General features: G+C 45.9%; 1 protein-coding gene across 1 annotated transcript; it reads left to right on the forward strand.

Moving 5' to 3' along the window:
* Positions 1-6,192: 6,192 nt before the first annotated feature.
* Positions 6,193-12,530, forward strand: myl1 (myosin, light chain 1, alkali; skeletal, fast). Its single transcript, XM_037109811.1, has 6 exons — positions 6,193-6,471; positions 7,252-7,279; positions 9,397-9,540; positions 10,464-10,637; positions 10,766-10,843; positions 11,930-12,530. The coding sequence occupies exons 1-6, from the start codon at positions 6,349-6,351 to the stop codon at positions 11,956-11,958; spliced, it is 576 nt and encodes a 191-aa protein (XP_036965706.1). The 5' UTR covers positions 6,193-6,348; the 3' UTR covers positions 11,959-12,530.
* The last annotated feature ends 168 nt before the right edge of the window (positions 12,531-12,698 follow it).

The raw sequence follows: 12,698 nt of genomic DNA on the forward strand, positions 1-12,698 counted from the left end.
ATCACCATCTTTAGAGCTGTGCTTTGCCTGTCGTCCAGATTCGGTGTTGCACGGTGTTCTTGTTTTAGGAGATGGCATCATGATATTAAGATAGAAAGATGTAAGTGATTGTCTTGCAACCTCAGCCTCCACAGTGTTAAAGGAAGACCGAGGGATCCGCCAAAGAAAAAGCAGAAGGAGACGATCCCTCTTTACGGACAGTATCAGATTCCCTCCCTCTGTGGTGATGTAGTGTCCGCAGTAAAAATGGGCAGCGAGTGGCTTTGTTTAGCCTGAACCCCATCTAATTCCTGTGTGGCCAGTGGAGGGCTTTCAAAGGGGGAGCGAGAGAGGGACAGAGAGCATACGGGCCACAGAGGCTGCATCAGCCCCCTTAAGGAGCCGTGGCCCCCGCTCTTAGAAATCCCAAGAAACTTCACACCTCTCTGTGGGGACTATAAATAGGCTCCATCTGTGCCCCCGGGCTCAGTTACAGCCTCATTCCTTTTGGCATGGTTGGAGGGCAGGGAAGGAAGCGCTCGGTGCTGGAAAAGGGAGGAGGAGGGGTAAAGGGGCAGAACTCGAGTCCAAAGCCTACTCTCTAGTCATCGCAGATGGTTGGGTGACCTCTGCCGCATGTTTTGCAGCAAAGGAAGTCCATCGGTTCACTCTGTCATTTCCTTCTAAACAGAAACCCTCTCAACGCTCCAACTCCCAGCAGTGGCAGGATGCCATTGACCTCGGGAGCATCCACCATCTTCGGAATCTCACACCACACAGCACTCATCGCATGATTTTTTATTTTTTTTCCCCCTCAAGATCAGGTTCTTCACATTTCATTAATCATGCTTAGTGTAGGAGGACAACACGGCTTGGACAGGTGCTGTGTCTTAAAATCAGTGCCTCCGTCTAAGAATCCTTATTCTCGTCTTCATGGGGGAGTTCAAGCAGTTTGGGATGCAAATAGGAAACACTGTGAACTCAGGGGGGAATTTAAGAGGTTACTACGGATGCATAAGCATAAGAGCACAAGAGCACGCCATCATTCCTGAGAGGAGACAGTTATAGCGCCTGTCCTGAAGCAAACCTGGAGTTGATATTATGAAATGCCCTGCTTGTCCTCCCGCAAGGGCGAAGCAAGAGGGTGAGGAGGTGACACAGAAAGAATAGATTCAATTCCTTCCCGAAACCGATTCCATCACAATCCCAAGGAAGCCTCTTTGTCTTAGCTGACGAAAACCAAGCCTGCCACGGTCTCCGCTTTATTCAATTAACATATTTTGTATCCCTGCGTGCGAGCTCTCGTAGCCCGCAGCATCCCCCTCTCGACGCTAATATCACTCCAGAATGCTCATGCAAATTGGGTGAAACGATTTAAATAAAATGAAGCATCGGGCTAATAATGGTGTTTTGTTTTAAATGCACCCCTTTTGTTCTCTTCCATTTCGAGCACCACTGTGGTTGTTGCTCCTCATTACTGTTTGCTGGTGCTTAAACATCCCAATTATCCCACCGGCGCCGAATAAAATGTATGCTAATGTTTGAAACACGGCTGTGTTGGGAGAAAGACACTGACCAACCTCAAACCTTTTGAGTGTGACAATTACCGTTTTACCTTTAGAGTTACTTCTCTAATGGTAAATTCACAGGTGACTGGTTGAATTAGAAAAAGGGTCAAAGAACGACTCTTTCAGACCACAAGTCGGCCAACTGGAAGACCAGAGTGCCAAAAAAAGCATCACAGGTCATGTTAAAAAAAGAAAAAGTCAGTAGGTCTGGCAGTTGGCATTTATGGTCTTTGCCCTAACTGGGATATTTATAGCTCAGTATTGTTTGAGCGTGGAAGACGGCAGGCTAACCAGAGACCAGCATCATGCATGAATTGTTCTGTTTTCACATTAATATAAGCCTCACCCTCATTTTAAAGGGGCACTATGTAGTTTTAGAGAACTTTGATATTTACAATGTTAATGAGGTAATAAAACAAAGCATTTTCTTCATTACTGAATAAACAAGCTGTTCTCAGAGAAAAGTAAGGTCCCAAAAACACCGTATGAAGTATAGTATGAAACAGCATTGTCCTTTGAGGTCAGTGTGTTTATTCAGTTCATTCAGACATGAAAACGAAGCGAGTACTTAGTTTGTTTAGTCAGTTCTGATTCAAATTTCTCACATAAAACTACTTCATCACTTGTTTAGTTTTTTTCCGCTGCGCTTTAGTTTAATGTCACTGATCATCATCAAAATGTTCATGTCTTCTTCCCTTAGTACATTTTGTTTTATACAGTTAATAGATGTCAATTTGCACATTCTTTGTACAATCAAACTGGAGGAACAACTCCCAGGTGATAAGGTGTATTTAAGTTACAGGTCGTGGCTCAGCACCTCGTTATTGGAAAGTAGCTGGTTCGATTCCCCTGCTCTGCATCTTGAAGTGTCCTTGGACAAGTAATGAACCCCAAACTGGTCCTGATAGGTACTGTAATTCGTTTTGGACAAAAGCGTATGCTTAATGCCCTAAATGTAACTGTAAATGTAATGGATCACACAACATTCTTAGCCGTGCCAGCAATGTGGCTTTAGGGCCGGCGAGACTTTCGGCCAGTGGGCTGCTCCTCCGTTTTGCTCCAGATTCAATATCTCAAAAACTATTCTACATATTAACTTCTGTACATGTTCCCCAGAAGATGAAGCCTCAAGACTTGTTTCTCGAAATGTTTTGATAACTATTGGATGATTTCCATCATTGTACAGATATCAGTGATGCCCAAAAGGTGAATCCTAATGATGAATTTGTGATAGCGCCACCACCAGCAGATCAAAATGTCTGTCCAATGTTTTAAGTTATGTCTAAACACCTGCAAGATGACTCACATTCCCATCAGACCTCAGGTGTGCTTTGCACGGAGCGCTACACGACACACCAAACCGGGATGGTGACGGTAAACATTATACCTGCTAAACAGCAACGTGTTAGCGCTGTCTTTCTTAGCATCTCAACATGCTGACTTAAGCTCTAAGTTCAGAAAACTGCTGCAGGGCCAGTAGGTGGTAAGTACAGTCAGACAGAGCACAACTGTAGAGTCCTACAGAAAGTGTAGCCATACTGTAGTTGTGGTTAAAGGGGCTCTGTGGAACTTCTGTGTTGTGCTGTGAGCCAGCGCTTAGTAAGTTCAGGCTTGCGGACTCAATTTCTGAACTAAAGGTCAGCTACTGTTGCTCTCTGTTAGCGGAGCAGAGAGAGGCACTGAGACAGGGCACTGGAGAACGTGCATAAAGTAACATCCTTTGGACCGTCGCTGACAATCCGACCCGAGTTCCTTCACAAAGGAATCCACAGTCCAGCAGCACTGAGCACCTTAAATGAATCGCCCGCAGGCTTGTAAAGGGAAAAAAGCGGGACGGGGAAGATCTCGTTTTTCATGTCACGTTACAATCTGCTCACATATGACCAAAAAAAAAAAAGCTGATAATACATGTGATTTACTATAAAATGTTACGTAGAGGCCCTTTAATTACTCAAGCTTCTATATTTGTCGCTGTATTTTTGTTTATTGAGGAAGGCCGGCGACGCAAGACTTGAAATAATCTCCCCAAATGCACTGCACACAACTCAACACCCTCTTTTTTCATAATATCTCTGCCTCTGAGAAGTGTTTGCAGAGATAAAACACCAATCACTTGGATAAAAGTGCATTAATAAGGCGTTGATATTTCTGTCAAGCAAGTCGGCTTGTGTGTCTCCTTGATCTGTACTGCTCTGGACATGTTTTAACTCAAGATGTGCGCCTGACCGGCATAAAGACGAAGATTAATCTCGTGTGGGACTTTTGAGTTCCCGCTTCCTCGTTCATCGTTCTGCCATCACAGTCGGCACTATTGGTCACCAAGGGTGGTCGCTGAAATTGATCTTCACCTGGCGTGCGTCACTGCTCAGCTGAGGACCCCCCGCCCTCCCCCCCCTCATAAGACCTGACCTCATACCCCAGAGGAGCTGGGCACCGATGATGAATAAGTAAAGTGTTACATGTTTATTCAGAAGGAGATCGTTTATCTTCCCTTATGTGATACTTAGAGGGACTCGGTAACAGCACGCTAATACGTATTTAGAAACCTATTTGTTGGAGCTGCCGGAGGGAACGTTAACCACACTGAAAGGTTATTTTTGATGTTTGTCATGGAAACTGGCAAATTGGCCCCGGACAAAAGCGGAAAGACTGCAGGCTGTGTTGTTTAACGCTGCTCACACACGCACACTAACTCACATTTGATTTTTTTTTTTTTTTAAATCGATACCTAAATATCCCCTAAATGTCACATGCAACTCAGTGCTCTATACATACAATACACACTATAAATCTTCCCTGACGGCTTAATGATCTTGAGCTTGTCTCCTCAAGCTGAACCTGCTATCACGTCCTAATAAAGCCCCGCTCCGCCAGGCTGCCGAACCCATTAAGATTCTATAGTGGAGCTCACTCTGGACTGCAGCACAGGTGCAAGGACTGGGGCAGAGTTTCTATAGGGGGAGGGAGTGAAGGGAAGTTAGACTCAAAGAAGGTGCAGTGGGGTGCCGGGGGTGAGCCCAGATGACAGCTGAGGGACTGAGGCTTTCTCTGGCTTGCCCTCGCCGAGATGGGGTCAGTGAAAGCAAGTGGGGGCTGGGGACGGTGGAGGAATTTATGCGGTTCCTTCGTCATCAGGGCCCTGTCGCAGGCGGCGGGGGCAGGGCTGCACCGCCGGCACTGGGAGACAGATATAGACAAGAATTAAGGAGACAGAATTTGCACTCTTAGCCTTGTCTGGGTTACTGGCATCAGCAGCTGAAAGTGCCACTAGGTCTTCATCTCCCCGAGCTTTTTACGTCACATCCTCCCCTGGAGTGTTTGGGAGCGCTCGGCCCCCCAACAAAGAGCCCTAAATTGAACACAGGTGCTGTGACACACATTGTCAGAGACTAGAAATAAACAAGAGCTCATTATTAGATCTGAAAGACGCCTCTTCCACCACCTGTCCGCCACCTAAAGGCTGGCTCCTTTGACAGTTCCACCGGCCCACATTTGCACAAGTTCGATGGGCTTCCTCGCCAAAAACTTTTCCACGTATTTATTTTCTAAATGTGTTTGTTTCAGCGGATGTAAGATGCTCACACTGAGTGAAATATTCTTCCCAATATGCCACGCTCCTATGGCTGCACCATTACGGATATTCTAGATATGCTGTGCATCATTTCATACACATTTACCCCAAATTCACCCTCGTGTAGGCTGATTATGTTTTTCGGAGCCGCGCCGTATTTCAAATAAAGCACAGCGCAATGCTTGGGCACACAGCGAGTCAAGATGGAGCCATTGATGAGTTCGGCGGAGCTGCGGCTACAGATGAGTCACTCACACATCATCAGTGATATCATGGTGGATTAAAAAAAAAAAGTGTCCAATCATAAGGCAACAGTTTTTTTAAGAGTAACCACCACCCTGTTGAAACTGATCATGATGTTGGCTGGCAATGTGAGACCCTGAAGACGTAAAGGTAGATGAAGTCCTGAAACTAGACAATAAGTAAACAGAATTTACCCTCAACACACACACACACACACACACACACACACACACACACACACACACACACACACACACACACACCTCGACACTCCTGCGCTTAGGGAATATGACTACGAACTCCTTTTTCATTTCTGGGAAACCCTCCTCGCCCTATTTCCAGCTCTGACCATGCATTGAAACATAAACTTCTGCCTGAACCGAGCCTGCTGTTTACCAGATTTATAAGGATGTTATGCACTTCCACAGTTTGGTCTCTAATACCTCGTTTTCCCAGAGATGCCATACTGTTTTTTTGTCACATGACATTAAAAAAAAATGCAAAATGACGTGCCTCGTAAATCCTAACTCACTAACACGATCCACAAGTAGTCGAGAATGTTCCCTCGGATGCCTCCAGGTTGTGCGTAATGGCGCGCAAGGCTGTGCGTAAAATTGGAACCGTTCCCTTCGGAACAGGAAGTCGCGCACGTGGCCCCAGGTGAACCCCTCGACGTGGCTTCCGATGTTTTCATTTTTGATTATCGATATATGACCCAAATAAACACCGCCTGGCCCGCAGCTCCATATTCCATGTTTAGAGAGGCCCCCCTCCACACACACGCACACCCCTCCCATCAGCTATCCAATCCTCACACGGGGACAGCGCTGACGGGGGTCAAGAGGAAAAATAGCCTCATATATATACACCCGAACGGTGATTTCTTGCTCCGAGTCCCCTCCACTCTGTTCTACACTCCTTGTGTTGTCACCCGCACCGGGAATTGTCTGTGCTTCAGGATCAAAGTAGTTTCTACTATCAGCTGAGATGGCACCCAAGAAGGACGTTAAGGCTCCCGCCAAGAAGGCCGAACCCGCACCAGCACCCGCACCCGCACCCGAGCCCGCCCCTGCTCCTGCCGCACCCGCCGTCGACCTGTCCGCAGTCAAGGTACAATGACCGGTGAACGCATGAGCTCTGCCGTGGGGAGGGATGGAGATAGGAGGATGGCTGCTCAGCTGGAGCTGGGATTTGACTTTTTTTAGCGGTTCTGAGAGTTCTCCTCGAGGAATGATTTTCTTTTTTTTCTTCTTCTTCTTTTTTCTTTAGAATAACAGAGGACTGCTTTGATCATAGGCGCCAACGTGTCCACATGCAGCCTAATGGCGCATGCATGAGATCTAGAACGAACTGATTGTGTTGTTGTCGTCTTTCGGGCAAAAGTCTGATTAAACTGGGACTCTGTTTTAACGCAGATCATAGTCAGCACACACGTATGTTATATTCATATGCAGCACGGTATAGTGATAGTGAGTAAATGAGAGGAAGCAGCTGCGGGTTTGAATGACCACACTCCAGAGCTGCACAGAGGGGGAACTGTGGAATAAGACTAGAACCATGGATAGCTCACCATGGTTCAGACCACGCCCCCCCCCGTCCTCTGGATTGGACTGACACACTGGTGACTAGTGAGTGATGGCAATGCAGGGTGACACCAAATGTGGACATGTTAATGTAGCTAAAGATGGACCTCCACAGATCGGGTGCCACCACGCGAAGCTAATTTTGGCAAAGAGACAAAGTTTAATCCCTGTGCAGACCCGATTAATTAGTCCTGATTGAGTGGAGGTGCCCAGTTAGTCCTCCACCAATCAAAGCGGTCGCGTTGATGATGAAAATGGCATGTGAATATGTCCTGTATTAACATGGCTGCTTTGTATTGGCTTCCAGATCGAGTTCAGCGCAGACCAGATTGATGGTGAGTACACCTCCAAACCATCCAACTCACCTCCAACTCAACATCATCTTGAACCTCCTGTCTGGGGGAGAAAAAAAAATCACTTCAGAGGGGGGGTCTTTAACATTAGAGAGTAAAAACTTAGACTACCAAAGGTGAGATCAATGCCAGCCTGCCACAGACGTGGTGCAGGGTCTGACAGGTCACATAACAAATGGTCACCTCTGTCACTTCTGTCTTGTGAAACCTGATAGTCCGGAAGCAAAAGAAGCACACGAGTGTCCCGCACATTTAAAGGGAACTTGAACGTGTCACAAAAACACAGAGTCATAGTTCATTGGCTGAATGCATTGATATTTATATTTGAAAAGAAGAGGAAAGAAAAATGAGAAAAATATCCACATTAAGTGTCGTGGCTGTCAGGTGTTTGGGATTTTTTTTTTTTTTTGATCATTTTGCAAGTAAGAGTGAATAAAAAGCAAAACAGTAACTTATTGTGCTAATCGTCTCCTCCAACCAGAGCAGGTGAAATGAATCCAGTAAATCAGCTTGTTTCTGGTTAAAAAGCGTTGATGAGCTGGATGTGAGGGGCTTCATTTATAATAAGTGGGGGGGCCCCGAGTGTCACAAATCAATCCAGCCAATCCCTGCGTCCTGACATGAACTGCAGAGTGTCTGTTGGCCGCTCGCTGCTGTTGGAAAGTGACTCCGTGTAAATAGATCAGTGATATCAAACTTTTTTAAAGTGTTTCCAGAGGAAGTCATTTCTAGCAGCTCATTTCAGGGATTACGCGAGGATACTTCAGGGCAGTTACGCCTTTCACGTAAACAAAAAGAATGGGCCCCGCTGGTCCCCCTCCGGCCCCCCCGGGGACTGGATCGGAGCAGACCGTTCCTGGCCGGCTGCTCGTTACGCTGCAGTCAGCATTCCCTACTTTTACTCCGCTCGCCCACAGAGGGGTCTTGCCTTTAAAAGGAGGGGGCTCATATTCTCAGCTATGTTTATCAATTCCAAGGTGGTCTTTTAAAAGGGTCCACAGAGAGAGAGAGAGAGAGAGAGAGAGAGAGAGAGAGAGAGAGAGAGAGAGGGGGAGACAGCTGAGATAGAAATAGTACGCAGGGTGACGGAGCTCGACAGGAGTCGGTCCCATTCAGCCCAAAATACCACAACCTATGGAGACATCTCGCCCTTGTTATACGTTTCTGCTGACAGGTCGCAGAGGAGCTGCCTCCACCTGCTGGCAGGTGTTACAGCCCCAGCTGTTTGGAAAAATACATACTACACATACTGTAGGACATGGAAGGATTCAGTATGAAACAATACACAACATTTTAAAGTTACGGCAGTGTCGATTAAAATTGGTTCAACGGTATTAATTGGATCATTAAAATTGGACATGAAGGCAAATAAATAAACATTTTAAAGGACGTCAACATCAAAAATACACAAATTGATCCACTGCTGGCTTCAGAGTTTTTGAGCTGTGGATGAAACTCTAGTGCAGTACTTTAATATCATAAATATAAGGACAAATATTTTAAAACCACAATTATTGTTTTAACTCTGTGCTGTAATTAACAGTACACAAATAAAAAATAAAATAAGAAATACCCTCCAATCGGACTGGTTTAACTTTATACAGGACCTATCGCTTTCCAAAGCAATTACCATGTTGCATAATTATAATTTTTTTTTTTTTTGTATTTATGTAGCACCTGTAGAAACAGTGTGAACAAAGTGCTTTGACAAACAAGCAAAAGCAGGAAATTCAGGAAGACGATATTACAGAATGAGCACTCACACAGTCGAGCCAAACACAAGGAGGCCGAGCGTGAGGAGAGCTGAAGCAAAGAAGGCAGAACACCAAATGTCATCATGAGTAATTACGATTAAAAGGAGTCAAAGCGATGAGCCGGGCAAAGTCACAGTAAAAAAGTAACACAAACAAATAAGAGAATAAAACCAACAGAGGCTGACAGCAGTTTGTCCCTCAAGCAATTTCATACAAATTTAACTGTACAAAGAGAAGATACTGTTCATTCACTGCTGAACAGTTTACAAACAGAGACATGCTGATAAATGTGAGGACGCCGGCTTCATGAAGGTGATGATGTCCTCTCGTCCCTCCTCTCTGCAGACTACAGGGAGGCCTTCGGCCTGTTCGACAGGGTGGGCGACAGCAAGGTGGCTTACAACCAGATCGCCGACATCATGCGCGCCCTGGGACAGAACCCCACCAACAAGGAGGTGAACAAGCTGCTGGGAAACCCCACCGCCGACGGTAAGAGACGCGATGATCGCAATGGTCATGATTATGGCAGGGTTTTATAGGTCATTTGGATGTTTATAAATGATTTTACTCTTCTTGGGAGTGAAAGGCTACTGCAGACAAGGGACTGCCATTGTTTTATTAATGATAGTGATAAAATGACACAAAAGACTATTGTATGGATGTCAACATGACCTGTAGCGTCCGGCGTTATGAGCAACACATTCGAACAAATCTTGCTATAACCGATCAGCAGATCAGAGCAGAGGGTGATGTTTTTGTTTCGATGGCGGTGGGTATATCTGTGGAAGAAGAAATAAAAAAAAAAATAGCTGCTTTTGTGGCTGTAATCAGTCGTGATCCATCGAATAACATGCTCTCCTTTTCTTTGAAATGAGTCAGAACTTTAAAGTGCTGTGGAACTGATTGCAAACATGTCTCAGGAACGAAGCCCATACATATCTTGAACGCGCACGTAGTCAACAGGGCTGAATATCACGCTTGAGCTGCCAGTTCGTGGTTGGAATGCCCATGGCACCGCGAGGTACATCACAGTGCTCTTTCCACACCCTGCTGGGATGTTTGGTGAGGTCAGACATGCAAGACATCTTGTAGCTTTATCTTTTATTCATAAATGGGTCCGGTGGTCCTCATACTGTGTGATTTTATCGGGTACTTTTGATGTGCGCCTCTCATCTGCACGCCATGTGATGATAACTGACACTGTGCCTCACTCGGCACAGTCAAGACTGTCGCACGTAGTACCAAATATACGGGAAACACAGAGAGAAACTAAACAGGAATCCGTCGTGGACAGTTGGTGGTATGTCATCAGTGCTGAAAAATGTGTCCACGTGGCAGCTGTTGTCTCCAACCTGCCGGGCTCGTCCACCTCTGCACCTAGCTGACTGTCGCTCCTGCTCTCTTTCCCGCAGACATGGTTTCCAAGAGAGTAGACTTCGATGGCTTCCTGCCCATGCTCCAGACCATCATCAACAGCCCCAACAAGGCCGGATTTGAGGACTACGTTGAGGGTCTGCGTGTCTTCGACAAGGAGGGCAACGGCACAGTGATGGGTGCTGAGCTGCGTATCGTTCTGTCAACACTGGGTGAGTCAGGCCGGGGGCGCTTGTGTGTCTCTCTGTGTATGTTTGTGTGCGTGTACTGTGTGTGTGTGTGTGTGTGTGTGTGTGTGTGTGTGTTATTCATACTTGTCATCCTCTGCCTCCCCCTACAGGAGAGAAGATGACTGAGGCTGAGATTGATGCTCTCATGGCAGGACAGGAGGACGAGAACGGCTGTGTCAACTACGAGGGTGAGACACAACACGACATCAAGAACATTGAGATAAGAACCATATAGAACATTAAGGGCTCTGTGGGCTGTATTGTACTTAACAGTCTGTTAGATTCCACACTGGTTGTGTATTAATTAAACACAGTGATTCCCACCCAGGGGGTTTGGACTCCCACTACGGGTCGCCAAAGCCTCACAGGGTGAAGGTCTTCTGAATTTTAAGGGGTGTAAGAACTTATTTTAAATAAATATCTGTAAAATATGTAACTCAGTCATGGGTTACCAGTTTACTTAACGACAATATACCACACTGTCAGAAGAGCCGTGTGTGATTTTCCGTCGATCAACTCTGCGGTGGTGTGCATGGTAAACCAGGACGGATCCCGCTGGGCCGTCGCATTTTTGGGCTGGTCATTTGCTTTTCTCTTCACCGGCCCGACCTTTCTATCAATCATTATCATCACATAACTGGATGAAAAGCTCCAATATGCATCAATCTCTAAAATGAACGCCAAGTTAGCAGCTGTCTGTACCAGCTTCTGTGGTTTTACTTCACTGTGTTATCACGAATAAAACACAGTGTGTAGGCCACCATTTATTTAAGCTTTCTTCCCAAAAGTTACCGAGGAAGGCATGTTGGGAAAGTTGTTGGACCAATGGCCTCGCTTGCCTCCCTGTTGCATTAACAACCTAACAGCAAGATCAGTTGAAAATGTGAAAACTAAAGGAGGAGCTGTGAAATGTAGAAAGAAAAGGGAGCAGGCATGAGAGGCTCAGGCCAAATAATGATAAAAAGAAAATCCCAGGGCTGTATTTCACTCCCAGTTCACTCCAGTAGCTCTACTTTATGGAAGTCTGTAACTAAATATTTAGACTGCCCATCTAAATGATCACCTCACCCGGAAAGTGAGGTGCCAATTTCCCTATAAAGTATATATAAAGAGAGAATTTTGTAAACCTGACCAAGTCTGTTTTCTTGTGTTATTGTGACGATCTCAACTGTTTCATGCTCAAAGTAAAGTCTGTCCACCTTCCTCTCCTCGCTCACTCATCTCCCCTCTCTTCTCTCCACCCTGTCTGCTGCCCCCCTGGTCTCCACCTGCAGCCTTTGTCAAGCACATCATGTCTGTTTAAGGACCCTGCCACTGCGGTGGTGAGCATCGTATAAGCGCAGACCCCATGGTGTCGCGACATCCACTCACTGTTTCCTGTACCACCTGAGGAAGCAGGGGGAACAAAGGACTATGAGATGTCATTTCCTGAATCCTTTTGTTTTGTTCTACACCTTTTTTTTTTTTTGTCCAACTGGTGCTTTTCTTCCCCTCTCCTCCTCCTCCTCCTCCTCCTCCTCCTCCTCCATCCCACCCTACGGAAAGCCGACCCGATTTTCCCACAAGTTGTTTCTTCATCGTCATCCAAGTTTCCCTCTCAGTGTTTCTTTTTTTTTCGTTTTTTTTTCGTTTTTTTGTTCTTTTTCATCGTCACTTGTTTTCTCAGTGGAACAGTGATGGAGGGGACCGTGGGATATTCATGACCATCCCCTCCCGTCACTTACTGTCTGGCTAGCTCTCTATCTGCCAGCGAAGTGACTGGTTTTGACCAGGACTGGCCATCAAAAATGAATCCACTCCTCGCCCAAACCCATCCCTAGGTCTTAACTTATTGTATCCTCTGCCATTTCACAATAAACTTTTCACAAACTCCCATTTTACTGCCACATTTTTGACTCTTTTTGTTTGATGCCGATCATTTGCATACATGACTCTGCCAGATGCATGCAAAAGTAAACAGCTGTATCTCGTTAGATGAAAATACTGATACCACTCTCCCGTCAGTCCCCTGTTTTTGTAGGTTAAACAGTGACATAAGTAAGG

The sequence above is a fragment of the Acanthopagrus latus genome, chromosome 9 (genome assembly GCF_904848185.1).
Source record: "Acanthopagrus latus isolate v.2019 chromosome 9, fAcaLat1.1, whole genome shotgun sequence".
In the NCBI taxonomy this organism is placed as follows: Eukaryota; Metazoa; Chordata; class Actinopteri; order Spariformes; family Sparidae; genus Acanthopagrus; species Acanthopagrus latus.